Source organism: Synchiropus splendidus, chromosome 1, assembly GCF_027744825.2.
Source record: "Synchiropus splendidus isolate RoL2022-P1 chromosome 1, RoL_Sspl_1.0, whole genome shotgun sequence".
Taxonomy (NCBI): domain Eukaryota; kingdom Metazoa; phylum Chordata; class Actinopteri; order Syngnathiformes; family Callionymidae; genus Synchiropus; species Synchiropus splendidus.
In genome coordinates this window covers 27,795,194-27,808,787 of record NC_071334.1, presented here as the reverse complement: position 1 = coordinate 27,808,787, position 13,594 = coordinate 27,795,194, and the positions used below count along the sequence as shown (strand labels likewise).

General features: G+C 41.2%; 1 protein-coding gene across 3 annotated transcripts in view; it reads right to left on the bottom strand.

The window, feature by feature from the left end:
- Positions 1 to 13,594, bottom strand: part of LOC128752186 (disintegrin and metalloproteinase domain-containing protein 12) — a 92,790-nt gene that overhangs the window by 29,279 nt on the left and 49,917 nt on the right. For all 3 annotated transcript variants that reach the window (XM_053853122.1, XM_053853123.1, XM_053853124.1), the window contains exons 6-10: positions 9,897 to 10,083; positions 5,076 to 5,141; positions 4,069 to 4,140; positions 3,553 to 3,722; positions 3,210 to 3,294 (exon numbers count right to left, since the gene is read on the bottom strand). In XM_053853122.1, the coding sequence (XP_053709097.1) occupies positions 3,210 to 3,294; positions 3,553 to 3,722; positions 4,069 to 4,140; positions 5,076 to 5,141; positions 9,897 to 10,083 (580 nt within the window). The remainder of the gene's footprint in view (positions 1 to 3,209; positions 3,295 to 3,552; positions 3,723 to 4,068; positions 4,141 to 5,075; positions 5,142 to 9,896; positions 10,084 to 13,594) is intronic.

The following is a 13,594-nucleotide window of genomic DNA, read 5'->3' as shown; positions in this document are numbered from 1 at the left end:
ATAAAGCCATAATTCACTGAGTGAAATTATGTCTTATGAATGAACTAAAAAAATAAAAATAAAAATATGAAGTGTAACCAAAATTTCTTCTGCTATGTGTGACCTTCTTCTACGATACCTTCTATAAACTGCTTGTGAAAAACCCATAATCCAAACAAATAAAATAAACTGATTTGAATTATAGAATGCGATGTCTTCACAGAAACATGCATGTCCAAAGAGAATGAATGACACTGCGCAGGATGGGATATGAAGTTTCTAAAACAGAAGCAAGAACATTGTCCTGCGCACCTTATGTAGCAAAGAGTTGCCTCGTCTCTCGGACACTTCACCTCGCTGTATACTGTAAGCTCATGTGGACAGATTTACACGACTTCATCATTATACATTGTATAACACCCATTTGAAGTCTTTTAAGGAAGTGGTAGGACTCAAAGCCAGTCAGTCGAGGACAGCAATGACCGCTAACAGCATTGGAAGAGCCAATGAAAGATGAAGTGACACGCTGAGTGAAAGCGACCGCTGGCTGAAGCTCTGTGATTTCCTGCTAGGTGTGTAAAACATGAACACATCAAGAGGCAGGATGAATAATGCAGCGGCAGCTAGGAGCTGCGCGCCAGAGTGCCTCGCCTCCGGATTCTCTCGTCACAGTACATTATTCAGTTGTGCCAGAGCTCAGACTGATCAACAGCTCCGCCGGGGGCTTGCGAAAACAACGGTCATCAAGTGTCGGCACCAACAGCTTTGCAAGTGTGAAGCGGCTGATTCAAATCTAGTTCACTCTCCCCGGAGAGTCGGATGCTGCTGGACTTACTCATGAGGGCTCCATAAAGTTTGGATTGAAATTAAGATGGCTAATTGGTTACCTAGAGGTTGCAAGCCAAACGGTAATTTAGCTTTTCCCAAGTGTAAGAAAAATCCTTATGTGTATGAGCCGAGAAGACACAGGTTTTCATGAATGAATGCCCACACAGACCTCTAGTTAAAAGAGTATACATAACGGCAACAATGGGGTCCTGGTTGCAGTCGCAATGCTGCAGAGAAGACAGAAAAACAAGCCATAAACAGCCGTCAAATACTGACATGATTGAGATTCATCACACCTTCACCTGTAATTTACATCCACAAGATGGATTTATGTGCACAAATCTCGATTTACAAGAAACTTTATTGTTTCCTTTTGTAAAAAGAATACAGATTATATAATTACCGATTAGTTGTGTTGTAATAAGAAGACTGTATGAAAGAGACTGAAAAATGTAGCTGCTACAAATTTCTATTAAACACACATTTTTTTTTTTTTAACCAAAACCTTATGTGGGTTTATGTCCGTGAAAATGTAATTTCCAAGGGGTCGTTCCTGAAAAGGCTTGGGAACCGCAGCTGTCACTGATGACATCCTCCAAGAATGATTCATAGTTAACAGTTTTATATTGGAATGTTACAACTGGTGTGCGAGCTGGATGCAATATCGAATGAAACCAAATTGACAGCGAACTGAACACTTTCACTTAGAGTTGCCCAAACGGACGCTCACATTGAACTAAGCACAAAGCAGAGGGAAACAGATAAAAACAGTATCATACTGTCACACTCATCGGGAGCCTATGGAGTTAAGGGTTAGGAGTGGTCAGGAGCCTAATGCTCGCGAGCCAGATCTGGATGTTTTGACAACTGCATCTGGTTCTCTGCATAATGTAGATTCATCATCAGATGGCAGTTTTCCCCAATTTCAGACTAGTTTAGCAATTGAATTCAGAACGCTCAACAACATGCGCTGTTACGCTGACTTCCCATGATGCTCTGCAGCCCAGTAAACCATAGATTTCTATGTTACAAACAAGCTTAATGCCAAATTGAGCCTTGTTACATCAGACCAGAAAAATTACAGGTGTTATATTTATGTATTACTAGTACTTATATTTATGTATGACAAGTGTTCAAATGCTGTGTTTTGGTCATTATGTACTACGACTTCTTTTTCCTACTACCCCTCTGGTCTTGGAGTGCTGAGCTGCTCGGGCTGTGGAGGCGGAGCCATATTGTCGTGACCATCCAGGGCGATTGGTTGACTGCAAAGCATCATGGAAACTTTTTAGGTTCATGTCACCATAACTGAGTTCATTGTTAAGAGTGATCGCACTGCATAATATTGCGGTGCCTTGTTGTCAATATCACACTGGATCTCAAATAGAGAGAAGTGTGCTTAATACAGCATATGTCTTGTTCTGAGTTGTCACCTGATGGTAACTGTTGACATGGCACGTACTAAGTGGTAAAGGTTATTGTAATTTCGTTATTAAATTGAATGATATTAAATACACTACAATTGTTGGTTGTTAGCTGTATTCAATGTTAAAAAAACATGGCTCTGATGGAATTACATTTAAAAAGTATTAATCGACTAGCTAAAGCAGATATGTAAACAACATAAAGGGAGTAATAATGTAATGCTGATATTCCGTTATGAGTGAGTGAACAGGTAGCCAGCAGAACCCCCGTTGACTCATTACATTTTGAGGAGCTCAAGGAAACGCTTTACTGTCTAATATTAAACCGGATGTAATTAAGTTATCACTTCTTTCCTGATGCTTCCAGCTCAGGCGTCTATTCAACTCGTGGTTACGATCACATGAGGGAAGAACATGAATTGAGGACCATCTGGAGAATAGCTGTTAACCTGCCAAGCAGGACGCAGGAGACAAACAGCCGTCTACCAGGAGGGAAGAGATAACAGTCTGCAGGGCTGGAGAATAAGAAATCATTCATGTTGGTGGCTTTGTTTAAGTGCTGCCACTTTATATGCATCTTCAGTTGCACGGTTGTAAAAGACATTATTGTATCCAGAGTGAGCACGTCACAGACAAAGGCAACAAAACTAATCATTATTACAGACTCCAGTTCCTCATTCATTTTAAACACCAGACAACTCAACTGAGGGCACTTGCACAGTGGCAGGAATTGCAGATACTGATACTAGTTGCCCGCACCACACCAAACTCTCACTCCTTGTATTTGGGGCTTCACACTTTCAGAAAGCTTCGGTATTTATTCACAGATTGATATTTGCTGGGAAGTCTGTCTGCATCAAGCCACACCCAAACACTTTGGATGACCTACTCATATTACAAAAAAATTCCGTGTTGACTTGGACTACTTTATACTGGAGTATAATAATATTTCTGTAGCCCAAACTCAGCACAACTTACCATCACAATCCCACCTGACTGCTCAGCCGTGCACATACTCATGATAGGCGCCATGCCGATGGTGGTGCCCTGGAAGTATACTCCACTGGGAAGAAAAAAAAAAAACTTCAGCACTGCAGCTGGGAAAACTTACTTTCAAAAACACTGCAGAAGAAAATACTGCAATTCCAGATTTGATGCGAATCTTAGTTTCCTGAGCAAGAAGCATATTGTGACCACTATAGTGCAATAAAATAATAAAAATGTTATCGTAATGAAAGGACCTCAAAAATATTTGGTGCTTGCAGCTGAATGTAATAGACTTATAAATTTAATCGTCATGAAGTTTTCAGCAAGACCCGACCTGATGAGCTGGGCGTTGTCGTGTGGCCTCTGAGGGAGGAGCTTGACTTTCCTCCAGTCCAGGAACTCATGCAGGGTGGCAAAGGGATCCTGGGTGATGGGACACTTGTCGACATCGCTCCACACCTCCAAGCCCACCAGAGCCACACGGATATTCAGAGCCCTGTAGAACTGAGCATACAGAGATGAGGCTAAACTCTTATGTTCCCCTCATTTTATTTCTGACAGCACATTACCCTCCACGGGAAAAGTGTGACACGCGGCTTTGAAGAAATCCATACGCATTTATCAGAACAGCACTTTCCAAATGCATAAATCAGCCAGTGTTTGATGAAACCACCTCCTGCAGCGCTTTTTATTTTCCCCAACAACATCCCTGAGTGGAGTTCTGGAATTGATCATCCTTACATAATCCAATCAGCCTCTGCTCACAGGCCGGTTAATTCTCAGCAGGCTCGACGTGACCTCTAATAAATCACATTTCGCCGCCGCCTGGCCCTCCCCCATCCTTTGTTACCTTGTCCACGTAATTGGCGATTTCAGCCAGCCGCTGCTTGACCTTCTCCATGTCCTTGCCTTGTTTCTGGAACTGGGCAACGAGAAGAGAAGAGAAAGGTGAGGATCAAACTTGAAAGCTCTGATTGTGAGATGCCTTGAAAACGTTCACACTTTCATGTGTTGTCACCAAAGGTCCCTAGAGGAGCTCAGGCGAAATCCGGCTTCCACGGCTCTCAGGGATTCAGTAAGGAGCATGACATTGGCATAATGAACGACCCTTTTACACTCAGAGCTCTTTGAGTGGGAAGACAATGGGTTCTGATTGAAGGGAAGGTCAATGACTGTCGTCTTTTGTCATCCATCTGTATGGACCCATTGGTGAAACAGACAGATCCTCACTATTACCTAATGTTCTCTTCTGCAGTTTTTTGGAGAACCGAGGCAAAAACATGGGCGTACTCTTTCAGAAAATAATCCTTTGTCTAAGCCCATTATCTCCTCCACATCACAAGGTAAAGCAGTGGCCATGGATGACCAGGGCTCATGAATTCACAAGGTACACATTTCTACGTCAAATGAAACTTTGAATTGACTGACCATATCACATGTCGTCATTCTACTCCCCGGTCAATAGCTCAGTAAACAGGTTCAGTATCCTTGGTCCATTTTTTGTCATGTTCTGACCACTGCACCTATGGAGAAGCCTTCTTTCTCTTGCAATTCAGTCGTAAAGACCTATGACCCTAACCTATGACTGTCATCGCTGACTTTATTGAACACCGTTCTCAAAGACCCAAGGACTTTTCCTGGTAAGCGGGGAAAATACACTATTTATTCTGAAGAAAAACACACAAGGCTACGGTAAGTTGAGGTCCCAAATGTGTCACACAAATGGTTAGAGGGATGTACACACCTATTTAATATATTAAACACAGACAAATTTAACCTCAAATATAAGCACACACAGAGGGCACACATGACGGTGCCTGCAGTGTCGACAGTATGAATCGCTTGAGCTCCACTTACTTCTCTGTTGTCAGCCACAATGATCAGCTCCACATACTTGGTCGTAGACTGCACGTGGCGTTTATGCTAAAGAGAAGAGGAGAAGAATGATACAAAGGAGATGTGACAGAGGGAGGAGGACAAGGTAATGTGAAGGACATTCATAGGTTAAGCGTAATCTCATCCTGATGCACCCCAAATTTAGCCGACGCCCATTCCAGTTGGCTTTTCACCTCAAGTACACTTGCTATATCAGGCGGCAGAAACGGGAAGCGGCACCCAGCCTTCAGCTACACTTCACAATTGACCCAGTAACAGCCGGTGAGGTCACACCAACAGTCGCCGATAACACCCGGCTCTTACCTTCTGGTTATTAACTAATAAATCACTGCGGCACCATCTGCACTGCTGGAAGAATATATTTGCAAATACAGCCGTTCTTTGTGAGAACCAGACAATATATGATGTGTTCATACTTTTTTTAAATTTTCTTCAAATCGCCATGCCGGCGCAGGAAGGGAGAAAACAGCCTTCTTCAGATACTAGCTTTGTAATCAAGTTATATTTTGTGGATTCTTCTGACAGAGTAATTACACCGGGAGCAGTTTATGGCCAAGTCACATGAATCAAGTATTTACTCCAGAATACATAGAGAGCAGGGGTGTACAGTTCATGGGGCCAAATTCTATATTTGTCTATGAACTTTTACGGGGTAGATGAGCTAAGAGAAAAATGTCGAAGAACGAATATCATTACAAAGACATGAGAATTACTCACAAAAAGTATATTTTTTAAGGCATGACCTTGAAGAGATTACAATTTAACAAAGCATTTTCATGGGGACTGAAGAAAATACGACTAGCAACTTGACTTTTTGTATCTGAAGCTAAAATATTAAAACCATAGAAAGCTGTAAAAAATAAAAATAAATAAATCTCCAATTACAAAGTTGGTAAGTACAAAGCTTCATCCAAATGACTGATGATGTGACTGGCTGAGGCAAAAAAGCTCTTGCTCTGCATGTGAGACTTTTGCAGAACGTCGAGTTGGTTGGGTTTAAAATCGATGGCACAGACACACTCAGACTGTGTTTGTCCCTTCACTCGCAGAGATCTGCCACTCGCCTGCTGGCTCAGTGTTTTGCGCTCACATCATGGCCCTGATTCAACCTGAGGCCCTTGATCCACGCTGGCCTGGCAGAACCACGTCCTCTCTCTTATCTGTCGCCTCCATAGATAAGCCAGAATGGACCAGTGTGCTCGAAATGACGCCCGTGGCCATTATCTTGTACTTGGGAGCACAAAGGCAGCTTTCCACCAAGTTGGAATTCACTTTCTACTTTAAGCCCAAACGTCCTGTTCCAGTTTATGATGAGGACCTTTAGGTAAATTTGTCTCTCTTCTTTCATTTTACATTCTGGAAACCGTGTCTTGATTGTGAAACAATAAGTCATAAGACACATACCACGGTATTATGCGCCCACTTTACCTCTATGTAGTTTAGCCGTGGACATACAGGCTCCACAGATCATCCCACCAGCACTGGCTGGGCTGTGTCAGTGAATTAGACACCAGTCTCTCAGCAACCTTTTTTTTTAGCCACTAGATCAGTGGAACATGCCAGTCTCCCCGCTGCGCTCCTTCTGAGGCAGTTGTCACTGGCTGCACCTGGGAGGACAGGTGCAGTAGTGATAGTGGTGGATTTGTGGTAGCTTCTGCTTTACATTGCAAGACAAGACCTGGGAGGTTTGATATGTTATGTTGTGAATGTTCCTATATTTTCATTTTGTGATACAGATATGATAAAAACTCAGCCCTATACAACCACCACATTTCCACCAAGAACTGCTATCGATAACTTTCGTTATCAAGCCTTTCGTTCTACACCTTATGAGTTGGTTTTATTCTAATTCTAACATGAGAATCAGGCTTCTAGTTCACACTAATACCCGTCCATATCAGGTTTCAAACACCAGCTATTGGTGGGACTACAACATGCAGACAGAACACCAGAGGCCTGTTTGGAGTTCATCATTCGACACATTCTCACTCCCAAATACAGTATGTTCAAGTGGACATCTGCGTCCAATATTTACATGTATGCCAACGTCCAATTTTATTTGTCAATATTTGGCTGTTTCAATGGAGTGTTGGAAATGTTTGCGCTGCTGTGTGACGTTCGAAAGTGAGGGGCTGGGCGTAGAACATGGCACACACAAGTGAATATCTTTGTCCAGAGCGAAAGGAGCCACACCCCATGGCTTAACACTGCGTTTACGTGACGCTTTGCCCAAAACATCAGGATACACTATGTAATGTGCTTAAATTGAAAGCCAAGTATGTCAGCAAGCAAGGGAATGGCTGACTTTAGCGTCACTCGCAAAAAATGAACTTGCAAATAGTAGCTATTTGACTGGTTGGGAGTGAGAATATCTACATACAGTATCTAATGTATGTATCATCCCGCTGTTGTTGATGGGGAGGGAACCCACAATGACAATGCTAACTGTTGATCCGGGGGGAAAAACGGCACGCTGAGCCTCCGGACGCGATATAGTAAATGATTCTCTTAGAAGGGGCGAAGAAATGTGACAGACCATAGTTGCAAGGTTGGAACAGCCCATACAACGCCACCGCAAAGCGCCGAGTGTTCATGTAAAGGTCAGCGTGTAGCACCATGGAACATCGGTGTTCGAGGCCAAGTAGGGACGGATATTCTCAGCTCTCTGTTACATGATGGGAGTCACTTTAAAGCAACTAGCTATGTTAGCTGGGATAGCTCACTGCTTTACCAGCTGTAACAGTGCAGAATCTACTGGTCATTAACACAGTTGCACTGTACAAATATCAGCTGAATTAATCCGGCAATATTTGTGCAATTCAGCACTACAATGTGAAAGATTAACAGCCACTGCAGCTGGCGCAGGGCAGCTTCAGTCACCTGACTATCTCTCTCTTCCTCCTGCAATCCGACTGTCCTCATCCAGTGGCGCTCTGCCAGCTCCACTTTTTATCTCCAGCGCCGGAGGTTGTGACACATCCGCGCTTATCTGAATGCCACTGCGCCCAAGTGTCACATGCCAGTGAAGACTCGCCAACATGCTTCAAACTTGAGCAAATCTCTGGCGTTCTGTGTCCACTTCCTTGTGAAATTCTTCAACGCTTTATTGATTTTTATGCTTCATCACCAGAGAAACGAAATGGTATTTGCAGTCCATTACGCAATCCATCTGTCTTTACTTAGACAAAAAAGTTTTTGCCTGCAACACTTTAATCTATCGCTGCTTTAGGTGGAGACTGCAGATATTTGTGATCAGATAAAAACATTAGCGCACATTTCTATGCCTGGAAATGAAACCATATTTCCTCACACTGGTATGAATCATCAACATGACTTTCCCTTCTCTCTTTTCCTGGTGATCTCATCCTCATCTGTTGCTTCGGGGCCAACAAATCTGGTCTTCCTTTGATTCGAATTTTACCATGTGTGCTTGTAAAACATCTCATTTATACGGATGCTGCCTCAAAAGCACTTGGCGAGTGCAGCCATGTTTGTGTAACACACCCTGGCAACTGGAACTCATTATATTTTTCATAGTGATCCAAAACTGACATGATTAGTTGACTAATTAAATTTTAATATAAATAAAATCACGTCAGTAGACCAGATGAGGATATGTTTATTTACTCGCCTATCCCTCTGTACATCTGCAGTATTAAATTAATGCATATGAAAAGGAAAACAAGACAGTTACTTGTGGGTGGAGTTTGCATGTTCCCCCTGTGTGGGTGACTTTTCCCACTGTGGGACTAATAAAGGCCATTTAAGCAAATCTCTGGGTACTCTGGTTTCCTCCCACAGCCCAAAGACATGCTCACTAGGTTAATTGCACACTGTCAAATTCCCCCTTGGTGTGTGTGTGTGTGCCCTGCGATGGACTGCCGTGTATTCCAGGGTGTATTCCTGCCTCTCACCCAGCGACTGCTGGGATAGGCTCCAGCACTCCCTGCAACCCTGAACAGGACTAAGCGCTGGTTAACTGCAGATCTATGTATTACTGAAAAAAAAGTATATATATATATATATATATATATATATATATATATATATATATATATATATATATATATATATACTTTTATATATATATATATTTGATTTGATTCTTTGATTTATTTTTGTATACCTCTCTTTGTGGGTTGTTTTGATGCTACTACTGTCTCCTTGTGTGTAACTGGCGCACCAGGCTAACTCACTTCATAGCCGTCCTCACAGTCTGTTTTCAACTTATCACAATGATAATCTTTGAAGTCCCATAGCGGAGACTCTCCAGGACCATGGAGCGGATGATTTATCTGTAAAGTGAAGAATCGAGGGAGTGGTGTTGCTTGTCAGATAGGGAACGTGTTTAATTCCACACGTCCATGCTTGATGTAGCAAGTGGTCAGAAAATGTCAGCATATAAACGAGCGAATTTATGGAACACAGATTACCATGCATGTTCTTGTACTCTCTGCTCTACCTGCTCTTCCTAGTTACCAAGTACCTTGTCCGCAGAGTGAATCTTGAATCTCCTCAGCTCCCACTGAGCCAAGCCAGCTGGTGCACAAAATAAAACGCCTTCTTTTAAGTTGCAGTCCAAACTATAACATAACAGATTGAACTATTTAAGGCGGTGATATGAGAATAACAAAAGACATATGAATCTCCAGGGGCCAAAGAAAAGAACAAGTGCCAAACGTTTTCTGCATTATTTCCAGTCCATTCCTCATTATTAAATTGGCAATAAAATCATATTAAATGACATCTAAATGTGATTTTACTTTGCGTGAATGCTCCTACCCTCGTGTTGAAAGCCCTGAAAGGACTGCTGGCCAAGTGCTCAAATGGGTGCGAAATGTTGAAATCATGGCCACATGTTCCCGCAGTGAAGTTGAGGTGTTCCGTTGTGTAGATCCAGTGAGTCCCGTCTGTGTGATCTGTGGATGGTTCCAGTATATAGGATCTGTTTTTGAGCGATACAAGGCCCCTGCAGAGAGAGAGAGAAGAAGACACTTAAGATGGCACTACACCTCAGCGCTGTAATTACATATTGAATTCTCATCTTTGAGACACATGAGAGAATTGCAGCCCTTATAGACCTAAAGCGAAAGCAAACTCAAACAACGTTGTACCAACATACCAACAAAGTGCAGCCCAGGGTTTCTGCGGCGGAGCTGCTGCACAACTGCCCCTCGAATGGTACGGAACACAACCAATCACGAAGTGAGAGAGAAACAGAGAGGAACGTTCTATTGAATTTGTGAAAATTTGTCAAAAATCTGCCTCCAATCTGCAGCCGTCCTCACGTGGTCCATCTCTTCATATGTCCGGTCGGAATGTGTGACCTGAGTTCCGCGAGCAACAGACTCCAGTCATTATGATGTTTTCTTTCAGATTTCTTCAGCAAATAACATAGCGAAAACCTTCAAGTCAAAACCCCCATGATGTGTTATCCTCTTGGTTAGATGTTTCCACTTTACTATCATACGTTTTATGTGAGAAGAGATCTTTTCTGATGCCGTGGTGGCTCACATTTAAGCTGTGGCGGTGCAAGACGCTAGTTAATATGTGGCTGAAACCCTGCAGCCTAAAGAAATACTGCATGGATATTAACAGCTGAAGCAAGAATGTACTGTTGTTAGCTGTCTTGATGTTGAATTATACAGTTCATATGAAGCTAATTCTCTTTTTCAAAAAAAGCATTAATGGCAGCGACCTGCCAACTCATCCCTTTTACTGTTAATATACAGTATCTGCACATGACAATTCCTTGCATGTCCCAAGGCTAAAATGCTGCAGCATTATCCACAGTGGATTAATCCACCCACATATGCTATTTACTTGGAGGTTACCTTGAGAGTCTCCATTGCCCCACGCCAACATCATTTTTAGACCTGTGTTTGTTGTTAATTATAATCACAGGCCACATCCTTCTTACCTTCTACCTCTCCACAGGGATAGCCGCAACAATTTCACACTTTTTCCCCAGGCTCAAACCCTTCAGAGTCATGCAGTATAGTGGATTAAGGATCCACTAATGATTTGCGTTTTTAAGACCAATTGTCGGGGGAATTGCTTAAGTCACACTCCCTCCAATGGAGTGGATTTATTTTGGCATCTGAAAAAAAAAACCCCATGACTAAAGATGCTACATTAGGTTCAGTAACTACGTGCCGATGTTTCATTATTCAACATATTTATCAGGGGAAAACAAAAACCATCAAACGGAAAACACAATGAAGTAGAAGAAAAAAATAAAAACACACTCCGGTTGAATCCTACCACAACTGATCATCTCAAGGAATCCAATAAAACGCAGATCAACAGCACGTCTCCATAAAATCTCTTAATTTCACCCTGGCTCCTTATAATTCTTCCCTCACGTATTAAACATCCAGTCTAAGATTTAAATGGCTGTGATTCCGGATCAACAGCAAGATCCACAAAACATTGCACAACATTCAAACCCAATGAACTCATTTTCACCCCCACCCTGAAGCATCAGCAGAACCGTCCAAACCAGAAACAAATGTCTCTTTAAGGAATTCAGGATGCATGTTGCACTCATTACAACACTGTAGATGATTTATCTAGAGCTGGCCACGTTGGAACATCTCTGTGGAAAAAGTCCAGATAAATAGTGATCCATCTTTCGTCATTGTGATATTCATTTGGGATGTGCTTATCTCAAAAGGCTCAGTGTTCTTAAATGATACGTCCGCATCTGTCATCATCTTTTCCAGTTCCCACTATAAAATGCATCCTAAACCCGACCGCAACACAAGTACGGTAAGACATTAATGACTTATTATTTAAACAGCATTATTTACATTATTATGACTCACGTTTAAAATATGTTCTCACGTGTGCTGATTGCGTTTCAATTGGTCATATTTATGGGACTTTTAATTGTTTATGATTTAATAATAATAATAATACATCAGTTTTATATAGTGCTTATTATATTTAAAGTTACAATTAACAACTACCATGTCACCTACTATATAGCATCCTCTTAATCTGCTCCTGGGGCGTGAGAAATCACAGCCCAAAAATAGTCACATGGCTTCATCCAATGAGCACCAACGAATCCCCGAAAGCCACTGAGCTCTCCATTCACTTTGGTGGTTACACATGTCCACATAACTGACGTAAAAAATAGCCAACAACAACAAGCAGACACATTTCAAATATATTGGATCAGTTGGTACATTTACAACGGTTAACAGTGCATTACTAGTTTTTATCTGGAAAAGTTCAGCCCAGACCTGGGCAGGAGGCAGATTGTGCTCCACACTTTGACAGTACATATGTAGCCCTCATGAGGTCCGAGCAAATATTTCAGAGGAAATGACACTTTTAAATTATTTAGCATCATTTGAATGAAATGTAAGTTGTTAGTTATTTTTTGCTGGTTTTATTTTTTTGATTCTTCTGTTGAGTGACGCTCATTTTGACAGCATTTCTTGTCCTGCAAATACTGGAGGAATATTGGGCAAATATTGGAAATACATAATCATGTCATGGTCTGTTTTGCATATGCTTTTATTTTGTTATACTTTCTGCGTTTGTTCTCCCTTTGTCTTGCTTCATGAATAATGACACCCAAGTGGAACCAATCACCAAACCATTGTACCTGTGAGCCTGTAACCTTGCTAGTTCCAGTCTAGTTCCAAGTTGACTTTCTTGTGCTTCTTCTGTTCTCTGGTGCTTTTTTGTTATTTTTTATGATTTTTTTTTTCCTGCGTGTCTTTTTTTTCACCTTTCTGTTTCTGTCCCTAAGCGTTGAGTTTTCCGCTATGTCTATTTATTGTGTGTGAGTTGTGACCACCGATCACCTCATCATCCTCTGCTTATTTCTGTTTATTTCTTACCAGCGTGTTATTCTGCTGAGGATTCTGTTCTCCTTTTTAATCATTGCCAAATGTATAAAATAACAGTCTATTGGTTTCAAAAGAATCTATTTTTTGCATATTGGTTTCAAAAGAATAGGTTCTTTTGAAACCAATAGACTGTTATTTTATACATTTGGCAATGATTCTTTTCATTGCTCCTTTAGACTTGCGCCAGAGTCTGGGAGATATTTCACTTTTTATCCTTTGGTTAGATGGATGTGATAAAAGTTGACACATAAACATCATAGACGTGTTTGTGGCTACTGGGACTTCTGGTTTGTTTATTTCAGGTTTTCCTCCTTGGTTGTTCGTTTGCGTTTTTTTCCCCCCGGTTTGGTGATGGCCTTGGTTCCGTATTCGTTTTGTTTGCAATGATAATAAATATTATTAATTTTTATTTATATATATATATATATATATATATATATATATATATATATATATATATATATATATATATATATATATATATATATATTTTTTTTTTTTTTTTTTTAAGATAACTATTTACATGCAAATGTAAATGAAAAGATGAAACAATCACATACCATACTGTAATCATATACAGTAATTCTTGGCATAATAACATAGTTTCCAATTTAG